Source organism: Stegastes partitus, unplaced genomic scaffold (assembly GCF_000690725.1).
Source record: "Stegastes partitus isolate 25-593 unplaced genomic scaffold, Stegastes_partitus-1.0.2 Scaffold251, whole genome shotgun sequence".
In the NCBI taxonomy this organism is placed as follows: domain Eukaryota; kingdom Metazoa; phylum Chordata; class Actinopteri; family Pomacentridae; genus Stegastes; species Stegastes partitus.
In genome coordinates, this window is record NW_007577982.1 from 292,478 (window position 1) to 316,081 (window position 23,604).

Sequence of the window (23,604 nt, forward strand, 5' to 3'; positions counted from 1 at the left end):
CTCTGAGTCCTGTTGAGAGATAAATGAGTCTGGTTGACATTGTCTGGAACAGGTGGTGGAGTCAGCAGGGAAGACATACAGACAACTCTCATGCACACACACACACACACACAGATAAATGAGTCTGGTTGACATTGTCTGGAACAGGTGGTGGAGTCAGCAGGGAAGACATACAGACAACTCTCATGCACACACACACACACACATACGCTGGCACTCCCAATTTGACTTCAGTGCCGATATTCTGCCTTGTTTGAGAGTGCAGCCGGTTTGATTGGATGAAGGAGGAACAATAGGTTGCCTTTGAGTTGCCCCCATATTGAGTGGCTGATGTATTGATTACGGAGGCTGAGAACCCACATTAATCATTCACAGCATGTTTGATTGACTGATTTATTTTCTTTTTATGAACATTGTACGCTATTCATTTGCCTCTGTGTGAACCACTCAGTGTGTTAAAGGAACAATTCACCTTAAAATACCTCTTTGTATGCAGGAGCTCCGATGTCACTTGCATATATAAAGGACACTTAAGCTATAGTGTGCTGATAACTTGTATTCGTGTGTGTGTTTCCAGGTGAGCGTAGTGCAGGACTCTGTGAACATCTCAGGCCAGAACACGATGAACATGGTGAAGGTTCCTGACTGCAGGTTGGCTGAGGAGCTTGGAGATCTGTGGGAGAGCTCCAGATTCACTGACTGCTCCCTGTGTGTCGCTGGCCAGAAATTCCAGGCGCACAAAGCCATACTAGCAGGTGAGAACATCCTTCGTCACATCTGGAAAAAGTGATGGATACAGTCTCATATTTAGCATTCAGGTGCTTTAGCCCACCTGGAAAGGCATGTTATGTTTTTAAAAAATGATAAATTCACACTATTTATGAGCTAGAAGCTGTAAAAACAGTAGCTATAGTGATATTTTTAAAGGTCCTTGAGCTTATCATCTGTTATGAGTTGTTCTGTCAAGAAACAAGTCTAAACCTAACATCCTGACATTTCATCCAAATCTCTTCTTTCTTCGTGTCTTCTTAAAAAAAAACATTTTTATTAACCAGACTCTGTAAAAAAATAAGTTCTGTTCATAACAGTAAAGCCAGTAATAACTCAGCTGCAACCAAAAGTCACATGATGAAGATTCAGGGACTTTTTAGCCAGACTGCAGACATTTTTTTTCTTAGATTGTGACCATATTAGCTTCTATTAGGATGAAGCCAAATGAAATTTCGTTGTATTTTTTTCACAATGACAATGAAGCTTCTTCTTCTTCTTCTTACAAGTACGGAAACAAGTGAATTATTTGTATGTAAAGCCTCCATTTTCCCCAGTATCACTCACACCTGTGTACTTGGGAAATTGTTTTACATCTTTATTCTAAGTTTATTCATTTTGTTGGAAAATAACCACAAACATGTAAGCTTTTGCTTTATTCTTTTTTAATAACTTATAGCTTCAAGACACTTCTGATTCCTCTCTTCCTTTAGTCATGGTTGTGCTGTTTCATTAGAGGCAGGACTTTATATTGCAGTGAAAAATGAGCACACAGTGAGGAAAAATGTGATACACAGTCACAGCTTGGAGTTTAGAGGGTTAAAGATTTTCCTCACTCAAATCATTTTGTGATCACTATTGTTGCAGAATCATTTTCTGTACATTTTAATGTCTCCTTTGCATGATAGAAGACACATAATGACTGAAAAAAAGGCATTATCACAAGAGTGGTGCCCTGTAAATAGAGCAAAAGCAACACCTCGTTCCTGTATACGGATGTAAGTCAATTGTAAATCCATGCATTCGCACAGAAACCTCTGGGATCTCCCTATTGGCAAAACTCCTCCTTTCATTTTTTCCTGAAAAATGTAAACTTTTGTGGTGGATCCTGGAGAGACATCGCTGTGTTTGGAAAAACAACCAAGCTAACTGGCTATTCAGTTGCTTTACTGTGTAAATGCATAATTAAAAAGAAAGACATCCTCGCTGTAGAGAGTGCATGTCACAGTAATGCTTCACAGGCATACTCCATTAAACTTAATAGTTAAATACAGATCAAATTTGCCTCTTTCCTATGGCTGAAGTGAAGTTTGCGTCTCTCTGTAAAAAATGCCTTTCCTTGCATTGAACTCTTTAGCCTGTATATTATAAATGATCGAAGTCATTTTTAACTGATCATGATCAGCACAATCCAAAGCATGATCCGTTTTCTTTTTTTTACGTCCACTGTCTCACAGGTGTTGGAAGATTGAGGTTGAACCTTTTTTTTCCAAATAAAAGCATCAATTATTTATTCATTTTTAATACAAATTAAGCCCACTGGACATAGTTCGTCAGATATTGCCATTTTAAACTTCCAACACATGATTAGGGCTGCAAAGAGGGTCATTGCTGTGATGTCGGAGCACTAATGTTTTTCTGCCTGAAAAAATGGACCTCCTCTGGTTGCTACAGTATTAAACAGTAACAGCCTCCACATTACAGCTAATCTACACTACTTGAAGTGTATATTATCCAGGAGAATGGCATTAGTTTTATTAAATGACTCCAATTGGATAAAGGGCAAAAAAAGTTACAATTCCTACAGTATGAACAACATTATGGACACCAAACAAAAATGTGTGGATATAAAGTATAAAAAACTACATTTCAAAAGAAAAATATTCAAAGAAAAACTTGTATATATCTAATAAAAGTTTTAGAATTAACACATAGTGGATGCTTGTGATGAGAGCTGTGCAGTGATTCAGTGTAAGTTACTATACTTTTAAACACAGTGGAGTTTATGTTATTACTCATCATGAAGTTTGTCATTATTCTTATTTTTTCGGTTACAGAGGCTTTTCCGCTGTGACAAAAATTTAATTGCAGAGGAAATACTTCATCAATTTTACAATTTTAATGAATAATTTTGCTTTGCCACAGGGATGGTTAAATTTGAATACATTGAATATCCACACGATTGACACTTGTGTGTCTTCATTGGCCTTCAGGAATCCATGAGTGATGAAAACACAGTTACTCTGACGCTCATGCAAACAAACGTGAACTTGTTTCAGATATTGGCACTTTGATGACAGCCAGCATGAGATAGTGAAAAGTTTGAGGAAACTGGTGAACTGTGAGTCTCTGCGGAGACGAGGGGAGGCTGTTCATTATTGGATTTGTTGAAATGTGTGTGTGAGGAGCCATTTTAATTACGTGCTGCTGTGGTTTGGGGTCTTCCCCTCTCACTCTCACTCTCGCGCTTTCTCTCTGCTCTACTTGGTCCAGATGACGTCCCTCCTCCTCGTTATTCCCCCTCTTGGCCGTTCCCGTGACAACTCTCCCGGCCGTTAATCGCCGTGGAGACGGACAGAGAGGGATCAAACGAAGGAGGGAGAGCAACTCAAATTGGCTCCATACTGACCATGTGATCTTTATATTTCTGTATCTCTCATACCTTTTCCCAGCATCCCTCCTTTCTTTTCCACCTTCGTGTTTTCTCTTTTCATTTTTTCACCCCATTCTCTTGCCTCTCTCGTTCTCCCTTCTCTTTACTTGAGTTCTCTCCCCCATACCCTCATGCTGTTTGTCTTCTTGTCTATCTTCACTTTTTTGTTTTTTTCCTCTCAAATGCAGCTTAGTTCCTTTTTCTCCCCACATCTGTTTACTTTTCTCTCTGCTCTCCATCCTTTCCTTGCTATAACCCCTCTTCCCCACTCTTTCCCTCTCTGTCTCTCTTGCCCACCCTTTCCCTTTGTTGCTGCAGTATGAGCTCACCAGTATTCGGCTGCACCAGACAGACTTAAGTGTAGGTTTGTCCCCAGAGTCCTACCTGGACTGTCGGTGCTAAGTTTGGTTTCACAGCAAATATTTAGGATGCAGTGTGTTTCTATGCTGAGACGCTGAACGTTCACATTCTCAGCAAACATGTTTCCACTGGGGGTTGGACTCCCCTTGTCTATGATCTCTTTTGTGATATTCGTGGTCAGGATCTCAAGTTGCACTCAGGGTGAAGGGGGTGTCTGGTTTAGGTACCTCAGAGTGACATCTCTGCTTTTTGCAGATGATGTGGTTCTGTTGTCTTCATCACACTATGACCTTGCACTGAGGTGGTTTAGCCAGCGTGAGAGTCGGCACCTCCAAGTCCGAGGCCTTGGTTCTCTGCTGGAAAACGGTTGTGCGTGAGTTGCTGCCCCAAGTGAAGAAGTATCTCAGGACCTTGTTCAAGAATGACAAGAAAATAAGAAAAAAAAGATAAGCAATATTAATGCCGACATTGCACTGGACCAGTTTGGTGAAGAGAGGGTTGAGCAAGAAGTGTAAGTTCTCCATTTAGCAGTCGATCTATGCTCCACCCTTCATCTGCAGTCATGATCTCTGGGTAGTGACAGAAAGAATGAGATTGGGAGACTGAAATGAGTGTCCTTCATAAGGTGGCTGGTCTTAGCCTGAGAGATAGGGTAAGGAGCTTGGAGTAGAGTCGCTGCTCCTTTGTGTCCAAAGGTGAGGTGGTTTGGGCATCTGATTAGGGTTCTTTTTGGATGCCTTACTTTGGGAACATCCAACTTGAATGAGACCTGGACGTAGATCCAGAACTCACTGGAGGGATTATATACGTCATCTGGCCTGGGAACCCATTGGGATTCCCAAGGAGGAACTGGAAAATATTGCTGGGAAGAAGGATGCCTACAATGACAAGCAGAAGAAGATGGATGGATGGATGGATGGATGGATGGATGGATGGATGGATGGATGGATGTGTTTCTTTTAGATCAAGTCATAAATGAATAACAACAGAAAATGTTTTCTGACTTTACCTGAGAAAATAATTTGCCTTGTCATTGTGTCCCTGTTCGTGATGCTTTCTTCACCATGTTCTCCAATTAAAAATAAATGCCACAAACCAAGAGGCTACTGCCAGTCTAGCTGCTGTTAACTTAGTACAACGTGGATGAATTCTCACAAACCTCAAGCCTTTAGTCTTCTCTTAAGTTGATTAAAACATCATTAAGCATCCTTGGTACGGTCGTCTCTACGAAATTTACTCCTCAAAAAACTGGAGTTATCTAGCAAACTGTCCTTGTAAGCCAAACTAACAAAGATCCTGGGCTGACCAAGAACATTATTCTGACCCAGAGCCACAATGTGTCTTAAACACACTTGTGTAAATACTAGAGACACTGCTGGTGGCTTTTTGTTATCTGTTGAGTTAATTTAAGTTACTACCACAGCAACAAAACTGTACAGGTTCTGACCTACTCACCTGTGTCCCATTGTTAACTTAGTCGTTCATTTGTGGCTCACTCCCACATTTAACTTTTCTTGTCAGTATTACACTTATTTGTGGCCTCAGCAGGGTTGATGGATGATGCTGTGTTTCCAAATGAGTAATTAAATGGGTAGCTAGCTGCAAGTTAATAACTCATTATTAAGTACTTAAATTAATTAACATATCACTGACTTTGACACATACTTAATAATGCGTTAAAACATTTGTTAAATTTTAATCACTAGTTAATTAAGCATTCATTAGTGAATGGTAATGTGAAGTGTTGCCCTGTGAGCACATAATCAAAAAAAAGTGAACCATATCAAAAAAGGGTTATCGTTTTTGAAATGCGATTCTTAGTAAAAGGCCAAGTTCTAACCCTTGTATAGACACATTCTCCCTCGACTGGTAAACAGCTGACTGATACTTGAGTTCAGGCTGAGCTCCATCTATGAGGTTCAGCTTTTGCTCGTGCCGAAACGAACTGCTGTCACGGCCGGGATGATAAGAGAGGAAATCATGGTGTTGTTGCCTTAAGCAGCACTACAGAGGCGAGATGTGGTGATTATTTTGCAGAATTATTATACAGTAGTGATTTCAAGTAGCAGAAGTGGGACTGATTTGTGTAATTTGAAGCTCCATGGTTGGATCCGACAGTCAGTGTGGCCTGTCTGCACTGGAGATTAAACATAACCTCTCCAGCTGGGGTCACATCTGGGACAATAAGAAAGAAAACACTCTCTGATTGGCTTTCAGCACAATGCAATAAGTTACTGGTTACCTCACCCATCCAGGGATTAAAGATACAAAAGTAATAAAATCATTAACCTGTCACCGTTAGCTCAGTGGCTGCATCACGTTTGGGTCACTGATTCAATTTATTCGAACTGGGAATTTATCTAACAAGCAGTTTCTTTGGTGTTTTTTACTCACTGTGGGGTCATTTTTCTCTGCAATGTAAAGTCTTGCGCCTCTATGGAAACAGCACAACTGTGGCTAGAAGTAGACAGAACTCAGAAATGTCTATTGTGCAGTATACCACAAAAAAAGAGCAATTTCGTTTCTTATTTGTTTAAAACATTCTTTTTAGAAAGTTGATTCAACAACGTATTTCCAAATGCCCTGTGGTGTTACAAATGTGGGGAGAAAAAAAGTGACTCTACGTGCGGCCCGCATTTTATGACTTATTCTTAAACTTTATTTCCACACTTGTCATCTATCTGCTCTGTGTAAGCATAGCCTGCAATTTAGCCTAGTTCAGCAACAAATGGCAGAACTTTTGTCACATCACTGTTGGTCACAGCTGAGTCAGGAATGGCTTTTTAGTTGCACTGATTAGAGCAAAATTGTTTGTTTTTTTACAAAATCCTGTTAATGCAAACAGTTCATTTTTTTTGGTGATTTTTAAAAATTGAGATATGTGGAATAAATCTGTAATTTTTGATGAAATATTATTTGAAGCATAGGTTTGGTTAAGTTGTCTGACAAAACGGCAGGTGAGAGGTGAGTATTTTGAGGACTGTTAGAAAGCTGAAATTTCAGAAATTCTTGTCTGTTTTACAAAGTTTCTGGTTTTGATAAATGAGACAATTTGGGCAATTTCTTAAAAGATAAGATGCCTGATAAACCTACTGGTGGATGTTTGGGTTCAGAGGGTGAACAAAATCTGTTTTACAAAATCAGCAATATGAAATATGGGTGAACTTGGATTATAAAAACACCATTTTCATCGCAAACACTCTCATGTTGTTTCTTTGAGGGACTTTGGCACATCAATCGCAGTTCTTTTGCCTCCACTTTGCTGTTATTGGACGGATAGTCTGAACTGTCCTTGCCTCTGGGGGATTTGTAAACTGTGGTGAACAGTCCTCTTGCAGCAAGACACGGAGCAATTTTCGGATTTGCAGGGATGTAAAAGCTGGGTGAAAAATCATATCTGCTCCGTTAAAAAAATGTTTTTATAAAACAGGAATTGGCAGACCTAAAGGATGTTAGAGGAGACTGCATTGAGAGGTAGCAGATGACTTTGTTTATCAGAGTAGGAAGACAGACCTTTAAGCACAGTGTATTAAATAAACTCCAGTGCATTGAGTCTCTGCACTGAATACTGGCTAAACACACTCGAGAGGTCGTCTTGAGTCTGTCAGCAGCAAGGATCTGCAGTTGACTTTTTCCACATGATGCCTCTGCTGCTGTCACTGCTGTCAATCACGCCGTCGCTCTGCTCCAGCCCTGTGGCAGCCTGTTAACGGATATCAGAGACCTCACCATGTATCAACATTAGACGCAATAACAAACCCTCCTCTCTCTGTCTCTGTCTTTTGTTTCTCTGTGCCTCAGCTCGCTCGCCGGTGTTCAGTGCCATGTTTGAGCATGAGATGGAAGAGAGTAAGAAGGTGAGTTGACTTGACTCTGTTGTTCCCGCTCCCTCTGTGGCGACCAGAATGTCTAAATTCCAATCTTTCTTTCTGTTGCATCAGGAAGTGTTCACCCCTTCAAACATCCGAGTGTGACTGCACATGTTCCTTCATGTTTTGTTGACTGCAACTCTATTATCTGGTGCCATTAAGGCTGTTATTTGTAGAATTCTTTATGTGATTATAGTAGCTTTGTCTTTTTTTTTATTCAGAACACAAAAGGTGTTGTTTCTGGATGAAATGAGACGATTTGAGTGAAAATTAATGCAGTCTGTTGCCTCAAACAAAATCATCTCACTGTTTCCACAATAAAATTGGGATGGGAGAAGGGAATTGGTTTGACTTAGTATCTTTTTCTAAATGATAAACATGTCTTTGGCATTTCTGTATTGCAGTTCGCTGTTAGGGCCTGGCCTCAGCATAAAAAAGAAGCTTTTACAGACAGTTATAAGGCAGGAGCCAATGTTACAAAGATGTCTTTTTCAAAACCTGTTTGACCTTGTGGTCCTGTTTGCACTTGAGATAATGCAGAGCTTTTCACCTCTCCCTTAACTTCCTGCTGAATAAAATAATGCTTCCCGTCATAGGATGCTTTTGGGTTGTGCAAATTAGCAGTCTCACCATGAATTCACAACAGCTGCTTTTCAACAAATATCCAACCCCTGCTTCACCTTCTTACAGATGTGCAAATGTTGTTTGCACTTGATTGGACAAACGCTTTACTCGGAGGCTGCCTGCTCTTGATTTTCAAACTGGACCAACACGACACCCCGTTTGCAAACTTTCTCACGTAGGACGAAAGCAGTCCACCAAACTCTGAAAACATTTGAAATGAGTCTAACTTCATTTTAGCACAGTAACAATTAGTTTGAGAGTTTTTCGGAAGTTTCCAAAGGTGGATGATCACGCTCAGTGTTCCTTACTTGCATAAAGTAGCCTAGACTTCAACTTCCTGCAAATTGGGAGTGGGCAACGTGACGCCCTGTCTTTGGAAATGCATCACAACGCTATCAGAATGCAATGCATGGCTGCTCACATAGGCAGCACAGAGAAAGCATTAATGTGACAGATCCTGTGGACATGTACTATAAGACTCTGTTCAAACAATGACCCTTTAATTTTATTTTAATTTTGATGAAGTGAAAGAAGTCACAGGTAAGCAAATCTGGTGAGTAGGGTTTTGCCTTAATAGTCCAATCCAAGGTGCTGAATTCACGAAGTACAACCACATGAGTGTTAAAGAAAACAACAAACATGTCTTTGGTACACCCCTGACCCTATTCATCTTGTGTGATCAGTGCCTCTACTGTGAAAACAACTTGGTGGTGTTAGCCGCAGACCTACCTCTAGTCACCTGTGATGATCCTGCACATGAAGATTAGCTTGTCACGGCTGCAAACTGACACAAAACGTAATGTTTTCTTGACCAGCTTGCAGTCCATGGAGAAACTGTGCAGTGGTCACAAAAAACATGGGTAACACACGTACAAATGGGGATAATGTCATCATACATCCTGACTCATGGCGGTTACTGCTTACACACCAGGAACAGTCTCTTTTTGCTCATCCCTATACAGAAAGCTTAGGAAGCCACATATTTCTGTGATTCTTTTTTTGCAAAAATGAGTTTCACTGTGCGTCTTTCTGATGTCACGCCTTCACTTACTGGCAAACAGTCAGTGTGTTTTCCAACACGAACACTGGCTGACATTTTTCAGTCTTGCCCTTTTCTAAATGGTAGATGATCTGCACTTGTGGAACACCTTTTGAACCTTAGCTAGATTTTACAAAGGGCTCTACAATGGGTTTCTTATTCATTTAGTCGCACACGCACATACACACACACACCAACACACACACACACCAGTGACCATGGAGCTGCCATGCAAGGTGCTGGCCTGCAGTCAGGAGCAACTCAGTGTCCATTGTCTTGCCCAAGGACACTTGCATCCACCAACCTTGCGATGAGAGGACAAACCACCTGAGCCACGGCTGTCCCCCAAGCTCCACAATGCAGCCTGAAAATATACAGTATTGCAAAAACATGTTACACATTTAAAGTAAAACAAAAAACAAATAATTCTCTGCTGCCACAAAATGGTTAATTTTTGCTTTATGTCAAGTTTAAAAGAGAAGTGGATAAAACAATATGCAAAGCATTTCATCCACCGTGTGTGCTTTTCTTTACTTAACATAACTGAGTTCGCTGCTCGGGAATTAATATGGTGTACAGACAGAATGTGAGGCAAAACACCTTTATTAGGTTGCCTTGTTTTGCCCCCAGTAACTATATTTATTCATAAATATGCTGATTTTAGGTGATTAAATTTCTAATTTCAGTGTCACGTACTGTAGCGTAGTAGCTTAAATTAAGCTCTCTGAAACCTGCATTTATGTTAATTTTATTTGCCCTGAGTGTGGTTAGTATAGACATAGATGCATTAAATGGAAGTTTATGTTTGGCACTGAGTGTATGTATGCGTATTTAAACGATATATGCAGTGTTATTGCTTTCCTTTATGTGTCCATTGAGGTGTTTGTGTCTGTCTTGGTATTACTCATATTGTTAGGACATAAATCTTGGTTTAAGATTAGGATATGGCTTAGTGTTATGCAAGTAGTGATTGTGCTTAGGATGAGTGTCCAGTAAATTAATGTAAATAAATTTAATGTCCTCTGAAGGTTGGAAACAAAACAGTGCGTGGTACATGTGATGCAAAGGGACCGTGCCACAGTCGGTTGTGTTCACCAGATAGGAGGTGGTGAGATTGAACCGGGGTGATTTAGCCGTCATGTCAGCGGAATATTGATGCCTGCACGGCTCAAATGGGGAAATTATAAAGCACAGAGCCAGGAAATGCATCTTAATTGCTGTTTAAGTGGGCGTCTTCATCAGAAAGAGGGAGAGATGGTGGGCCACGTCCCCATACGATTCAGAGAAAACAGATAGATGGGTTAACCCTCCTCTGCAGCACTCTATAGAGGAGAGACAAATGAGCTCATAAAGAAACACTCTAATAGAGGACTGCTCTGTGAATAGAGGCGAGCTTCAGACACTGTAACTACAGGAGTGGTGTCTGTTTGTGAGACAGTGTTGAAAGCTGCTGTCGCATTACGGAGGAAATTCCTGTAAATTTTTCAAGTGTAACTTCCAGAATGGTTGTGTTAGGGTAGTTTTTTAATTTAATTAATACTCCAACACACCTCAAAAATTAGCAGGATAAAACTAGTTCACCCCTCACGCCACCCTTTAACTGTGATTAGCAATAAAAGTAAGAAAATGCAAGATGTGAAATGTGTCATTACTTCATACCTTTTGCACTCATGCAGCATCCTATCGTCACACTACCTCTGTACTTCACCGTCAGGACGATGCATTCACTGTGCTCGTCCTGGCCAGTTTCAATATGGTGGACCTCATTATAGGTGAACAAATGTGTCTTGGTCTTACTTGATGAAAGATTGTGCTCCCAGTATTTCTCACGCTTTTTGTCATGTCCTTAGCAACGTTTCATAGAAAGCAAGGTTGTTTTGTTTTTTTCTTGGGGCTGTCACAAAAACTCAGATTTCCATTGATAACCCCCGTGCCAAGTCTGAAACACTTACAGCCTGTATTTCAGAGCAAGATTGTGCAAATAACACACTGTCTGTGGCATCAATGCAGAAGGACGACACTGCAGCTCTGATTAATGGTACCATGGCTCGTTCTATACCCCCTGCTGTTTGACTTCTCCTACAGGATGCTTCTTCAGGTGACTGATGGCAGGTCCCAGATATATATGGTGACCCCCAACTCAAACGACATATGGCCCATTAGGAACTGAAAGTTCGCTTAGCTTGGGATGTGAATGGTTGTAAAACTGCCAGGTCAGGGAGGGCCCAAGATGGTAATGGTGGTGAAACATTCTGGGGATCTCAAGACTGCATTATAAGGACCTGTTAACGGTTCCAGTTTGACATCCTTGACATGCAGCTAAACAGCTGAGTCTTCTCCAGTTGTCTTCCACTGAAGCTCCTAGCATTAACATGACCTGGATGCTGTAGAAATATGTCATTTTACAGCCATGTTCATACGATTGACCAAATTGGAAATGACAGACGTACTCAAATTTGTTCGCTTGTTGCTTCAAGTTTCTACTTTGAGGCCTGTATTTTCATTATAGTCTTTATAAAGCATTTGTTTTTGATTGTTCATGAGAGGACGTACTATACCTGACAACGCAGAAATAATGCCGCCACTTCGAGCTGGTACAATTTTGAATCCTTTAGCATTTAAGCGATATTGTGTACTGTAGATTCTAGTATGTACATAATGTAGAGGGTTATTTGTTTCACCTGTTAAAGCTGCATGTGTTGTGCCTTCTTGTGTTTATGTGTGTTATCTGCCTTCCCGTAAAAGGCCACTATAGCAGACTGTGTTCTGTAAAGCTCAGACCAGCTGCTTTCAGACTCTGCCTCGATTATTTCTCGGTGTGATTATGTTGCTGTTGAGTGGTCAGAGTTGACACAAACGCACTAAGCTGTTGGTACACCCAGTCTGACCCTGCTAAAACGCCGCTGGTCACCGTGGTGACGATAAAGCACTGTTATAATTGGTTTATTGCTTTGTTCTTCCTCTCAGTGCGGAGAGAAAGGTTCAGGTTACGGTGCCAGGGAGCGATAAAGCCTACTTTGGTGGCTGCAGGCACCGTCAAGGAATGAATGCTCGGGATTAATTTTCAGGAATCAGCTGAAAAGAATTAAATTTATGTACTAGAATGTAGTTTTGCCGAAACGTGTTCAGACTGTTCAGAGGGTTTTTATTTCATTATTTGGAGCTTGTTTTGTATCACTGCATGGCTGACTGTCCCTGTGTGTGTGCTAAACAAGGTGAGTGAGTTTAATTCAGGTAGGTTTTTGGGATATTCACATGAAGTGAAAAAAACACTCTGCTGCTGCGCGTAGTTCTGAAGGATTGTCAAAGCGTTCGTCTTTTTCTTCTCTCGCCTTTTATTCGGTTAAACCCTGTGTGTATTCTCCTCTCCTGTCCTCTCCACCCGTTCAGAATCGTGTGGAGATAAATGACGTGGAGCCAGATGTCTTCAAAGAGATGATGTGCTTCATCTACACAGGCAAGGCCCCCAACCTGGACAAGATGGCTGATGACCTGCTGGCTGCAGCTGACAAGGTACACAGAGAGTGTGTGTGCCCGCACCTGTTACTATGTACATTTACACACAAGCTGATATGCACGATAATGTACCCACAAATACACCTGAGAAGCGCCAAATGCTCCTCAACACACGTACAAACTTGTACAGTCACATCAAGGCATACTTTTATAGCAAAACATAAACCGACCCCACTGTGGGAGGTATAGACATGCTCACACTTACAATGAATCCTGTTCCTCGTTGTTTGTTCCTTCATATTTACGGTTTCCTCTCTGTCGGTCTAAAATTGCATCTAATTCATTCTGCCTTGTTTTTTCTTCGAGTTTTGCCACTTATTGAAGCGCTTTACCTGTATTTTGTTTTTTTTTTTACTTACGGCTCACAGTAGGTACATGCTGTTGTGTTCTGACTACAGTTATTTTCTATTCTAATGCTTCTTCTCAAAGATCTTTCTTACTGTAGCTGTATCTGCTTAGCTGAAAAAAATGAAGTCTACAACCATAAAATTCTATTTATTATGCAAATGTGCCTAACAAGTTTAAAAATGAAGGCTAGGTACATACAATATATTTTATTTTACTCTGCTAATTTAAATATTAAGATTAAGATCCTACAGTATTATATATAAATATATATGTTTTACCTTCGCCTGCTCTTGTTTCAGTTGATTCATTTGTTTTTGAATTATATCCATGATACTTAAATGTTCTAATTCATGTTTTTATTAGTCTACTAACTTGTATTGTTGTCTGTTTAGTTTTTTTGCCTGTACATCTTTTATTTTTGTACTTCTCTACATTTTAAATGAGGCCTCCATACCGTCAATGTACTGCCATTTTTCAATAAAGGTTAAATGAATGAATAATACGAAATTACCAGACTAACTTAGACGATGCAATGTTTATTTGGTCTGCCACTTGCTTGATCAGATTTAAATATCTCTTTAACTGTTAAATATTTTTCTTTGAAATTCACTAATAACTTTCATTTATTATTATTATTATTTTTTATCTTGTACCATCAGAAGGTCAGATTTTTCCCCTAACTAGTGAAATATCTCAAGCTACTGGATAAACTTGCACAAACTTGCAGATATTCTTGGTCCCCTTACAATATAACTCAAACACTTTTGTAGTCCCCTTTTGTTTCTGTTTTCTTAAACAAAAATGCTTTGATGGATTTTCCTGTACTTGGATAAATTGTAATGAATTTCATGATTTCATTTCGACTATTTGGACAAAATTGTCATTTGTCTACAATACCAGCCTCAACTTTGTGTTTCACACAAATTAGGAAATACTAGCCTGCTACCATGCTAAACTAAGATGGTAAACAAGCATCATATTAGCTAAATATCAGCCTCACAGAGCTGCTAGCAGGACACTAAACTCCTCTTAAGCCCTTTTCAGACACAGTAACATTGCTGCTTCATCAATCTGCTGAAGTGACAACATTCTATCATTCAGACGTAGATGTTATGTCGTTATGTTATGTTACATTTGTCATGGCTTCATTCAGATCAGCCCACCACAGTAACACAGAGAGCCACACTGGACAGTACATCCAGGGATGTATAATACATAGTGATGTACTAATAAACAAAAAACCAAATCTAAACTAACAGCAAGCTCAACAAACCGTCCAAAATATGAATAGTCGACATTATTTATGATTTCCTAAACTCTGAAAATTCTGTCCGCATGTGATGATAATCTTTATCAGTGGTAAAACAAAAAATATCCTGATAGCTGGTGGCTATATAACAAGTGATTTAAGTGCAGCTGATGAACAGTGACTGATGTGAAGAAAAGTCCACAGTGTCATCGTATATGATGAAATGTGTGAATGTGGAGATGCTCATATGGAGCCTGCTGCTGTTTGATGCTGCGATTATCAAATAAACTCAGAGGAAAGAATTAACAAACTAAACTTCATCTCCTGTTGATGTTTTGTCAAAACTAAGATTGCATTTGTCATCATGTCTCATTAATCTGTTACAGTCTGCCTTCATCATCAAAACGTTTGGAGGACATTACAGTGTGTAACAGATCTGAAGTTGTAGAGCAAAGTGAACAAACACAAAGGTGTTTTCTGATTTTGGCAGCAAACTGTCTTTTGCTTTCCATGATATTTTTGGATCAGTGATGGTACTAAAAAGTGAAGAAAAATCTCTTCATACACTTCAAAGCATGTTGTGATCTTGTGCGTGTCTGTCTGTTCATGCAGTTCATACTTTAGCTGCATTAAAGTTGATATGGAAATGCTCGGTACGAACCAGTAAGATTTTACAGGAAGGTGATCAGGGTGCTCATTCACGAAGCAGACACGTTCACATGCCGTCAGCTTTCGTGTGTTTACTGCAATAATCCTACCAAACAGTTGAAAACATTTCACTGGTTTTAATATTGCGACTTGTCTCTGAGAGAAATGAGATATTTCCTCACTTTGCTTCCTTTTTGTGTGAAGTGCAAACTCACAGCTTTCCACTTTGCTTAAAACAGTATTTAAATCTTTGTCGCAGAAAACACTTTGCTTTGCTTCCTCGTCATATGTAAGATGTGTCTTAAATGTCCTCGGGCGAGTCTTGTTTTGTGTAGGTTCATTTACATCATTGTTAGTATACTGTGCTGATGTAAAATCCCCTGTAGTGTAGCCGAAGTGTGTGTGTGTGCATATGAGAGCAGGTTATTGTACCTAGCAATTTTGTAATCAAACTCAGTGGAATTTTTTTTTTCTTTCTACCTCTCCTATAATCCCCTATCCCATCCTCATTCCCTCCTCAGTCTGCATAACTGTCACCTTACCTTCCCTTCGCCATATTTTTTCTTATTCAATTTAAACCTCGTCGCCGCCGCGGTGGAGTAATTCTGTGTTTCCGTATCATTACACAGTGCGGCAACAGTTGTTGGTGGCAGCGCTGTTTAAGTAATTTAGTTTACCTGCTGTTTCTCCTCTCTCTCTCTGTCGTCGGCAGTATGCTCTGGAGAGGCTGAAGGTGATGTGCGAGGACGCTCTGTGCACGGGTCTGTCTGTGGAGAACGCCGCCGAGATCCTTATCCTCGCCGACCTTCACAGCGCCGACCAGCTCAAGACGCAGGCCGTGGACTTCATCAACTAGTGAGCTTACGCCGAGATCATCCATCTCCAGAGCTACCTCCACACTTATATGCAAACATCGCTTCGCTCGCACACGCACACACTCATTCGTTCAGCTTTTCGTCAAAGGAAGTCATTAATTTTCAGTGGGAGCAATTTTTGTCTCCCGAGGAAATTTAATTTAATCCCCAGATCAGACAATTTTGCTGCCATATCATATTGGTCCATTTAGCAATAAACCTCAGCTGCTGATGTTAATCATGTTGCAGGCAGCCTGTTTAGGTAAGATGGGGCCTATTAGCATCAATGACTGCTATTTATGTCCATGGAGAGGTGATTGATCCGGTCTTTGAATGTTCGCTTGAAACAAAAAGCTTTCTCTCAGTCGCTACCTAAATTGCTCATCACCTTCCCTGTGTTTTCTGAATTCTCTGTCTCGCAGCCAGGCACATTTTCCGTGCCTTTGTTCATTCCTCTGTCCTCTCTTTGCAGCTTTTCTCCATCTCCTGGCCTTGTTCCTGCCTGGGCTCCGTCTCACTCCCTTCTTTGCACTCGCTCCCGTCTTCCCTCCCTTTTTTTTCCCCTCCCCTTTCTCTCTCTCTCTCTCTCCTGTTCTGTGCTTAAGAGCTCATGTGTGCCTAAAGGTGTTCAGTAATGCAGATTTCTGCCCCTAATCCCAGTCATTAATTGTGGTTATGGGCGTTATGACAGTTTAATTTGCGACAGCGTTGTTGTGGTGGTGGGAAAATTGGCCACAGGGGACTCCTGGCCAGCAAAGCGTTATCAACCCTCCTCCTGCGGACACAATCGACAGCAACAAGAGCAGCAAAACAAAAATCAATTTGGAGGACGAATATCGAAAGCAGACGACACGGAGGAACCAATAATCCTTCCCTCAGTAGCACCTTAACCTCTCTCCAGACCGGTCTTTACAAGCAGCTTACGGTCATTTAGTCGAGACAATAGGAGTCCTCTTTCTCCTACTTCTGTCTCATTTATTCATCCTCTCCAGGGATGGAGCAGAGAGCAAAGCCACCCAAACTATCTTTATCCACTTTGTTTATAGAAAAGAGCTTAGTCACTTTTTTTATTTAGCCCAACATGAATCTTTAGGCCAGACTAAATACATAAAATAAATCTATGTTGGTAATGCATTTGCAACATGAAATATAATTTTCAAGGCGGCCAGGGGAGCAGGGTTTTGTTCATAACAGTAATGATTAAGGCTGCAGGATATACCGTTTCAGCATTGACACTGGAATGTCTCATCACAAGATGTGCAATAGGAAGTTAAATGAAGTCAAACACATCATGCTTCAACTTTTTTGCTGCTTGATTCGAAAAGAAAACTGGCACAGTTCTCATTCCCCATGTCTAATCTACAAGAAAAGTCTGATAGAACATCATTTACTCTGGTTTAGGGCTTCTTCTTTTTTAACTTGTTGACATGCAGGTTCTACGTGTGCAAAGCAAAATGAGCAAGAAGTAGGAAAGAAACACTGAAAAGGCTAATGTGGTGGCAAAAAAACATGCACATCATCAGTTGGAGGGCGGCACAAATAATCAATGTATTAATCAGGATTCTGATTTTGGCTTTGAACATGATCAATTGCAGTACTGACGTTTAAAATGCTCTGATTACTGAGAACAGCACATGTCGGTAAAATCTGTTGGGTTCATTTTGGGTACATCTGACATTACAATGGCTTACTGCATTATTATAAAGTAACTTTTGGTGACACCAGTCTGAGCTCTTTCGTACTATTTTGCCTCAAGGAGATGCACAGAATTCAGGTGAATGTTATTTTGACGTCTTATTTGGATTCAGATTTGTACATTAGCAGGAAAGTCGCATAACAGGGAACAATTGAAAAAAAAAACGTTGAATATTGTGATAAATGGACTGAAAGGCGGCTCGGTGATTAGCACTGTTGCCTCGCAGCTAGAGGTCGCTGGTTCGCGTCCCGTTGAGGACACCCGGGATCGTTCTGCGTGGTGTTTGCATGTTCTCCTCGTGTAGCTCCAGGTTCTCTGGCTTCCTCCCACAGTTGAAAAACATGTTGAGGTTAACTGGTGATTCTAAATTGTCCGTAGGTGTGAATGTGAGTGTGCTTGGTTGTCTGTCTCTAAGTGTAGCCCTGTGATAGACTGGTGACCTGTCCAGGGTGTCCCCTGCCTTCACCCTAAGTCAGCTGGGATAGACTCCAGCCCCCTGTGGCCCTAGTGAGGACTAAGCGGTGTAAAGATAATGGATGGATGGATATTGTGATAAATAATTGTGATCTCAATACTGATCAAAATAATCAGATTTTGTGTCTGTAATTATGCAGTTCTGGTCAGTTTGGTGAAAATATTTCAGCTTTGGAAAGGTTGATGTTGACTAAAAACAGGTTCTGTGTCACCAGCGTCTTACAGTTGTTACCATTACATGAGGAAACGCAGTGAATTTGTCATTTAAATCAGCACCACAAAGCTCTGTGTGAGGAGCCCGATCTGAATGTCATCCAAAGCAAAACAGTATTTTGGCTGTCTTTGCCAGTGAGAAAGGTTTATACAGGCTTGTAGTCTTCACAGTAAAATGTCATTCTTTAGCTTTTTTAATAATATTTTAAATTTTCCTTGCAGATGCTCTAATACAAAATCAGTCATTGCAGAATAATCAATTCTTTCCAAGTCGTGTTATTCAGGTTATCTGGGGAAAATTTCTGCATTTCTTAAAACATAGCAATGTGTTTTTTTTTCCCAATATCGTGCAGCTGTCTACTGATTAGCACTCATTGGAGGTCATAGTTTAATTTACCGTCACATCCCAGCTCGACTCGCTCCGTCAGGCCTCTCAGCCTCTGTGGACTTCACTCCGTCACCTCCCTGTTTATTTATTTGTCACCGCCGCTGTCTTATTCTGCTCTCCATCGGTCCGTCCCTCCTCCTTCCTCTCCTGCTGTGGCTGCTCTCCTCGTGCCCTTTCGCTGGCCTGTTGTCTCAGCTTCAGCATACTGGCCATTACTGCGAGCAGGGGTTCACTTCCTCCACAGAGAATAGAGTCAGAGGTTAGCTGGAGGTCTGGAGCTGCTGTGTGGACAGCATATGACCACGTCTACACAACGCAGCGCCGAGAGCAAGACATAAACGCGTGCGAACACACACGGGCGCGCACGCCGTTGTTTATTTACACGCAATAAAACATGAAAAATGTCATTAAAGGCCACGCAGCGGTGTGCGTGATAGAGCAGCCCGGTGCCCCGAGGGTGTCAGGAGGGTGAAGACCGCCACGGGGCCTGCTGCTATAAGCTCACATATGTGGGCAGATGATGACCAAAAGTAAACTCACTATCAGTTAATTATCAAACCCGTCCACACACACACCCACACACAACGCAGGGAGGTCAGAATATGTCAAAAAACCAGCCCTGACTCCCAAAAATGACCTTCCCAAACAACTAAACTGCATTCTTGGCTATGTTTTGAGGGACTTGTGACGAATACGTTTTAAATCCACGTATCTTGTTCTATTGCTTTACTGTCGCTCCCTCTCAGCCAGCCACTTGTACAATAGACAGAGCTGCAGCACTTAATCAATTGAACGGCTTGATGTCAACTACTAAATTAATCACTAACTATTTTAATAATCAGCCAGATTCTTGGGTTACAGCTTCCTATTGTCTGGCTTTTTTCCTTCCATTATGACAGTAAATGGAATATCTTTGTGGTTCTCTAAAGAGTATTAATGATTTCTTGCAGTCAAACAAAACAAAGATATTCTGTTTTCTTTAGCCCTTTTTAACCTCTACCTAAGCAGGAAAAGGCTCATTGAGATTCAGAATCTCTTTTATACGAGCCTCCTGGCACAGACATGATGTACAGACATTAAACTGTTTAAATAAGGCTTACATAAAGCATTTACATAAAGTTTACCATCATGAAAGACATATAAGCATTAACAACTAGGTGATGTTTGTCTTCTTTGTTTGACTTCGAGAATTAAACTGACGGTCAAAATAGTTTTGTCGATCGACTGATTAATCGATTAATTATTCCAGATATGACATTACATGTCAAATCTATGACTCACAGACTTTTCCTCGGATGCCCACATATTTATGATACTTCAGTGTTGCCTTTTATTTGTATGATGTTATTTATCTCCAAAATGACCTGCGGGGTTAAATATTTAAAAATATAAAGTAAATAACAGCTCGGCCAGCTGGTATGACAAATCCTTAATGTCTCAGAGCTGCGCTCTACACAGATGGAGTCCTATAATCCCAAACTCTCGAAAAACTGCCTTATTTGTGTACTTGTGTAGTTTAGTTTCTTCTCTAAACTACTTTATGTTTCCTCTCCTCCTCTCTCAGTCATGCAGCTGATGTGATGGAGACGTCCGGCTGGAAGTCCATGGTGAACTCTCACCCTCACCTGGTGGCCGAGGCCTACCACTCCCTGGCCTCGGCCCAGTGTCCCTTCCTGGGTCCCCCGAGAAAACGTCTGAAACAGTCCTAGAGGTCGGGAGCGACTCTGCTGTCCGAACCCTGCTGCGTCCTCCTGAACCGGCGACCTCACTGCTCCTCCCTCACAGTCCTCCTTTTGCTCCCATAGAGACGCCTGAGACTGACACCCGGGGCTTGGCTAGATGAAGCTGGGGGAGCTGCTCAGCTGGGCAGAGCAGAGAACCACAGGACTGGAGCCACAGAGGAGGTACCACACATCTCTGTAGGTAGGGATTCTATAAAGTCTGATCCCAGATATTGATGGATTGGAAGCCAAAAGCCTTGACTATTCAGTATCCTAGAACCTCATTCTGAGAGACAGTTAGATAAAGAACTGATCTTCTGGCTTGAAAAGTCAGTGCTGAGTCCCTGACAGATGCTGTTTTGTGGCATTTATATTGCCTTGTACAGTGTTAAAGCCCAAACTGCGCTTGTGAAAGGACACGTGAAGAGGATCAACCAGCCAGAAAGTGAGAGACTATTGTTCCCATTGTTGATGATTTAAATAGTGTTTGTTCAATGTCTTGTTTTTCTAGGCCACAAACAATTCTCTTGAATGAAAGAAGACAAATCTGAACACGTTTTAATGTTCACTGTTTAGCCTGTGTCTTAGAGCCGGGCAGACACTGTGTGGATTTGGCCCCATTTTAGCCCCAAACTTGACTAATTTTAGAGTCGGGAGGAATTTCTGCAGCTTGAGTTGCAGTTACAGTGTTTGAATAATCAAATGAATGATCAACAGTCTGTCTCTCTGGATCTCTGGCATGCTATATGTTTTGGTTGGCATAAATGCTGCTAAAAGAACAGCTGTAACCTGTCACAGGCTTGTTTTAATATTGTTGGAGCAGTATTTTACATGTTGTCATGTAATTTGATCAAACCTCACAATCTGGATCCTCCCAGTTATCTGCAGCTCCATATTTTTTTCTTCTTTTTTTTGTCCTTTTCATTTATAGTAGAACTTCATAAAATACTGCTGACGTTCTCTTTTTTCTCAACACTGAAACAGCCACAACATTAAAACCACTGACAGGTGATGTGAATAGCACTGATCCAAACCCTGCTGGGAAACATGTAGAGTACATGGATGTAACTTGAACAGGTATCATCCAGTTAATGCTCCTGAAGAACCCCCGCAAGAAAAGTGATCACACAAGGATGTAAAAGTACATTTGTAAGATTTTAAGATATATATCATTTACATCTGTGATTAAATTAATATTATGTACTTTGTTTTTATAGACATCAGAAAAAAAAAAAAAGTTTACCTTAGCCTTCTGAACCCCAAGTAGTTTCTTCTTGTTTCTGTCACATTTTCACTGTGGGCTCATTTTAACTGCAGTATGAAGTCCTGCACCTCTATGGAAACATCACGATGGACAGAACTTAGAAATATCTTCTGTGCATTGTGACACAATTATATTACGAAAAACCTTTAAAAAGAAAGAAAGAAAGAAGAAAAAAAAAGCCTAAGGTAAATTTTTAAAAATAATTTATTTTACCAAAATGTTGAAAAAAACTGGAATTAGTGCCCACAAGTGTTACCAACACTAGAAAAAATATACTCTACATACTGTAGATATTTTATGTGTTACATTTTTAGTTAGTTTTAATATTGGTCTCCTCTCTGCTCTGTGTAAACACAACCTGCAGTTCAGCTGAAAACTCCCAGAATGTTTGTCAAGTGACTGTTGGTCACAGCTGAATCACTGACGGCTTCACAGTTGCACAAAGGAGTGCAGAATCTTTTTTTTTTGTTTTTTACAGAATTAAGTTAGTGCAACTGGTTTACTTTTGGCCCTCAGACATGTACAATAAAGTGATTCTGACTGTTAGATTTGATCAGTTTTTCCGAAGGAACGGCACGTCGCCCATGATTAGTTTGACAAAAGTTGAAAGTCAGACACTAATTTGTTTTGACAGTGTGTAGCTATGATACATTGTTATTTATTTTCCCATTTTTTTTAAAGATACATGCTGGTGTTGTGGTATAACGTGCAGAACACCCATATCATGTGTGGCTCAGAGCTGTTTTGGCACCAGAACTGGGACTGAGACAATATGAAGGAGGTGGTTTTAATGTTGTGGCTGATTCGACTATAGTTTGTGGTTGTCTTGTTTATGTGAACTTTACTTGAAGTGTCACAAGACAAAATGAGCTCAACTGAGCTCCCACATCATAACTGATCAGTTGGTTTATACAATCTAAACACAAAAATGGCAGAAAATGGGAGGCTGAACAACAACACAGAAAATGAATGACAAAGCAGTGTCTGCCCAGCTTAACAACATACAACTTTTTACCTTGGCCTGTTAACCTCAGTGCTTTCCCTGCGACTGAAGCAATGTCTGCCCTCTAAACCTGTAAAATACATATATTTTGAATTTTCTCCTGCATGTTAGTGTCTTTTTTGTCCTTGAAATCTTCATTATTTCTCATTATGCAGTTTGGCCACATCTACCAGTGACTGACTCATTAATGCACAGCTTCTAGCAACTTGCTGCCAGATCGCTGTGGCTGAGTAATACATTTCAGTTTCAAACTTAATCCTGTTGTGATCAAAGTTCAATCCCCGTGTGCACGCGCCGTCGACCTCGTCTGATCACGGCGGCTAATATCCAGCTGTGTCGCGTGGAGACTCGGCTCTCGCTCTCGGTCGCAGGCCTGTTTGACTTGGTCTCTGTAGCGTTGCTTAGAGAACGGATAGGTTGTAATCACTTCAGAGAGAGTTGGACCTTTCTCTTGGACCGTATTTTAACAGGGATTTCTCTGTGTTGACCAAAGTCGAGGCCCAGCGGGCTTTGAGGAAGCTCATCCCTGAGCCCTGCAAATCACTCCTCATCAAACAGTCAGCCCTGGCCACAGATCTTTGGGGATATTCTGCCATTGTCCTGCCGTTCATCAAACACAGGGAAGGCCATTATTTGTGATACAGAGAGTATGCTGTAGCTGCATGACACAGCGCGTGTTAGTCGAGCTGATGATTCAATTAAATCAGTTATCTTTGCTGAACAGCGTCAGTATGTGCTGGTTGTGGAGTAATTGACGGAACAGTGAGAATGTTTTTCTTGAACATATATTTTTAGGGAGAATGTTCTGCCTTTATTAGAGGAGAAAAATGAGAAAAGAGGGATCTGTTCCAGTCATTCAGGAATGAATGTGGGATTTTGCGACTCATTTTGTAGCTTGTTTACTGAAGATTTTAATA

The 23,604-nt window shown here is 40.8% G+C and overlaps 1 protein-coding gene across 2 annotated transcripts in view; it reads left to right on the forward strand.

Annotated features, from left to right (window-relative positions):
* spop (speckle type BTB/POZ protein) overlaps nt 1–21,646 on the forward strand; it is a 124,643-nt gene extending 102,997 nt beyond the window's left edge. The window contains exons 7-12 of one of the 2 annotated variants that reach the window (XM_008281935.1): nt 578–755; nt 7,583–7,638; nt 12,704–12,826; nt 15,787–15,929; nt 20,264–20,410; nt 20,505–21,646. In XM_008281935.1, the coding sequence (XP_008280157.1) occupies nt 578–755; nt 7,583–7,638; nt 12,704–12,826; nt 15,787–15,929; nt 20,264–20,408 (645 nt within the window). In that variant the 3' untranslated portion in view covers nt 20,409–20,410; nt 20,505–21,646. Of the gene's footprint in view, nt 1–577; nt 756–7,582; nt 7,639–12,703; nt 12,827–15,786; nt 15,930–20,263 lie in introns of both variants that reach the window. The other variant, XM_008281934.1, reaches the window with a different exon arrangement.
* The last annotated feature ends 1,958 nt before the right edge of the window (nt 21,647–23,604 follow it).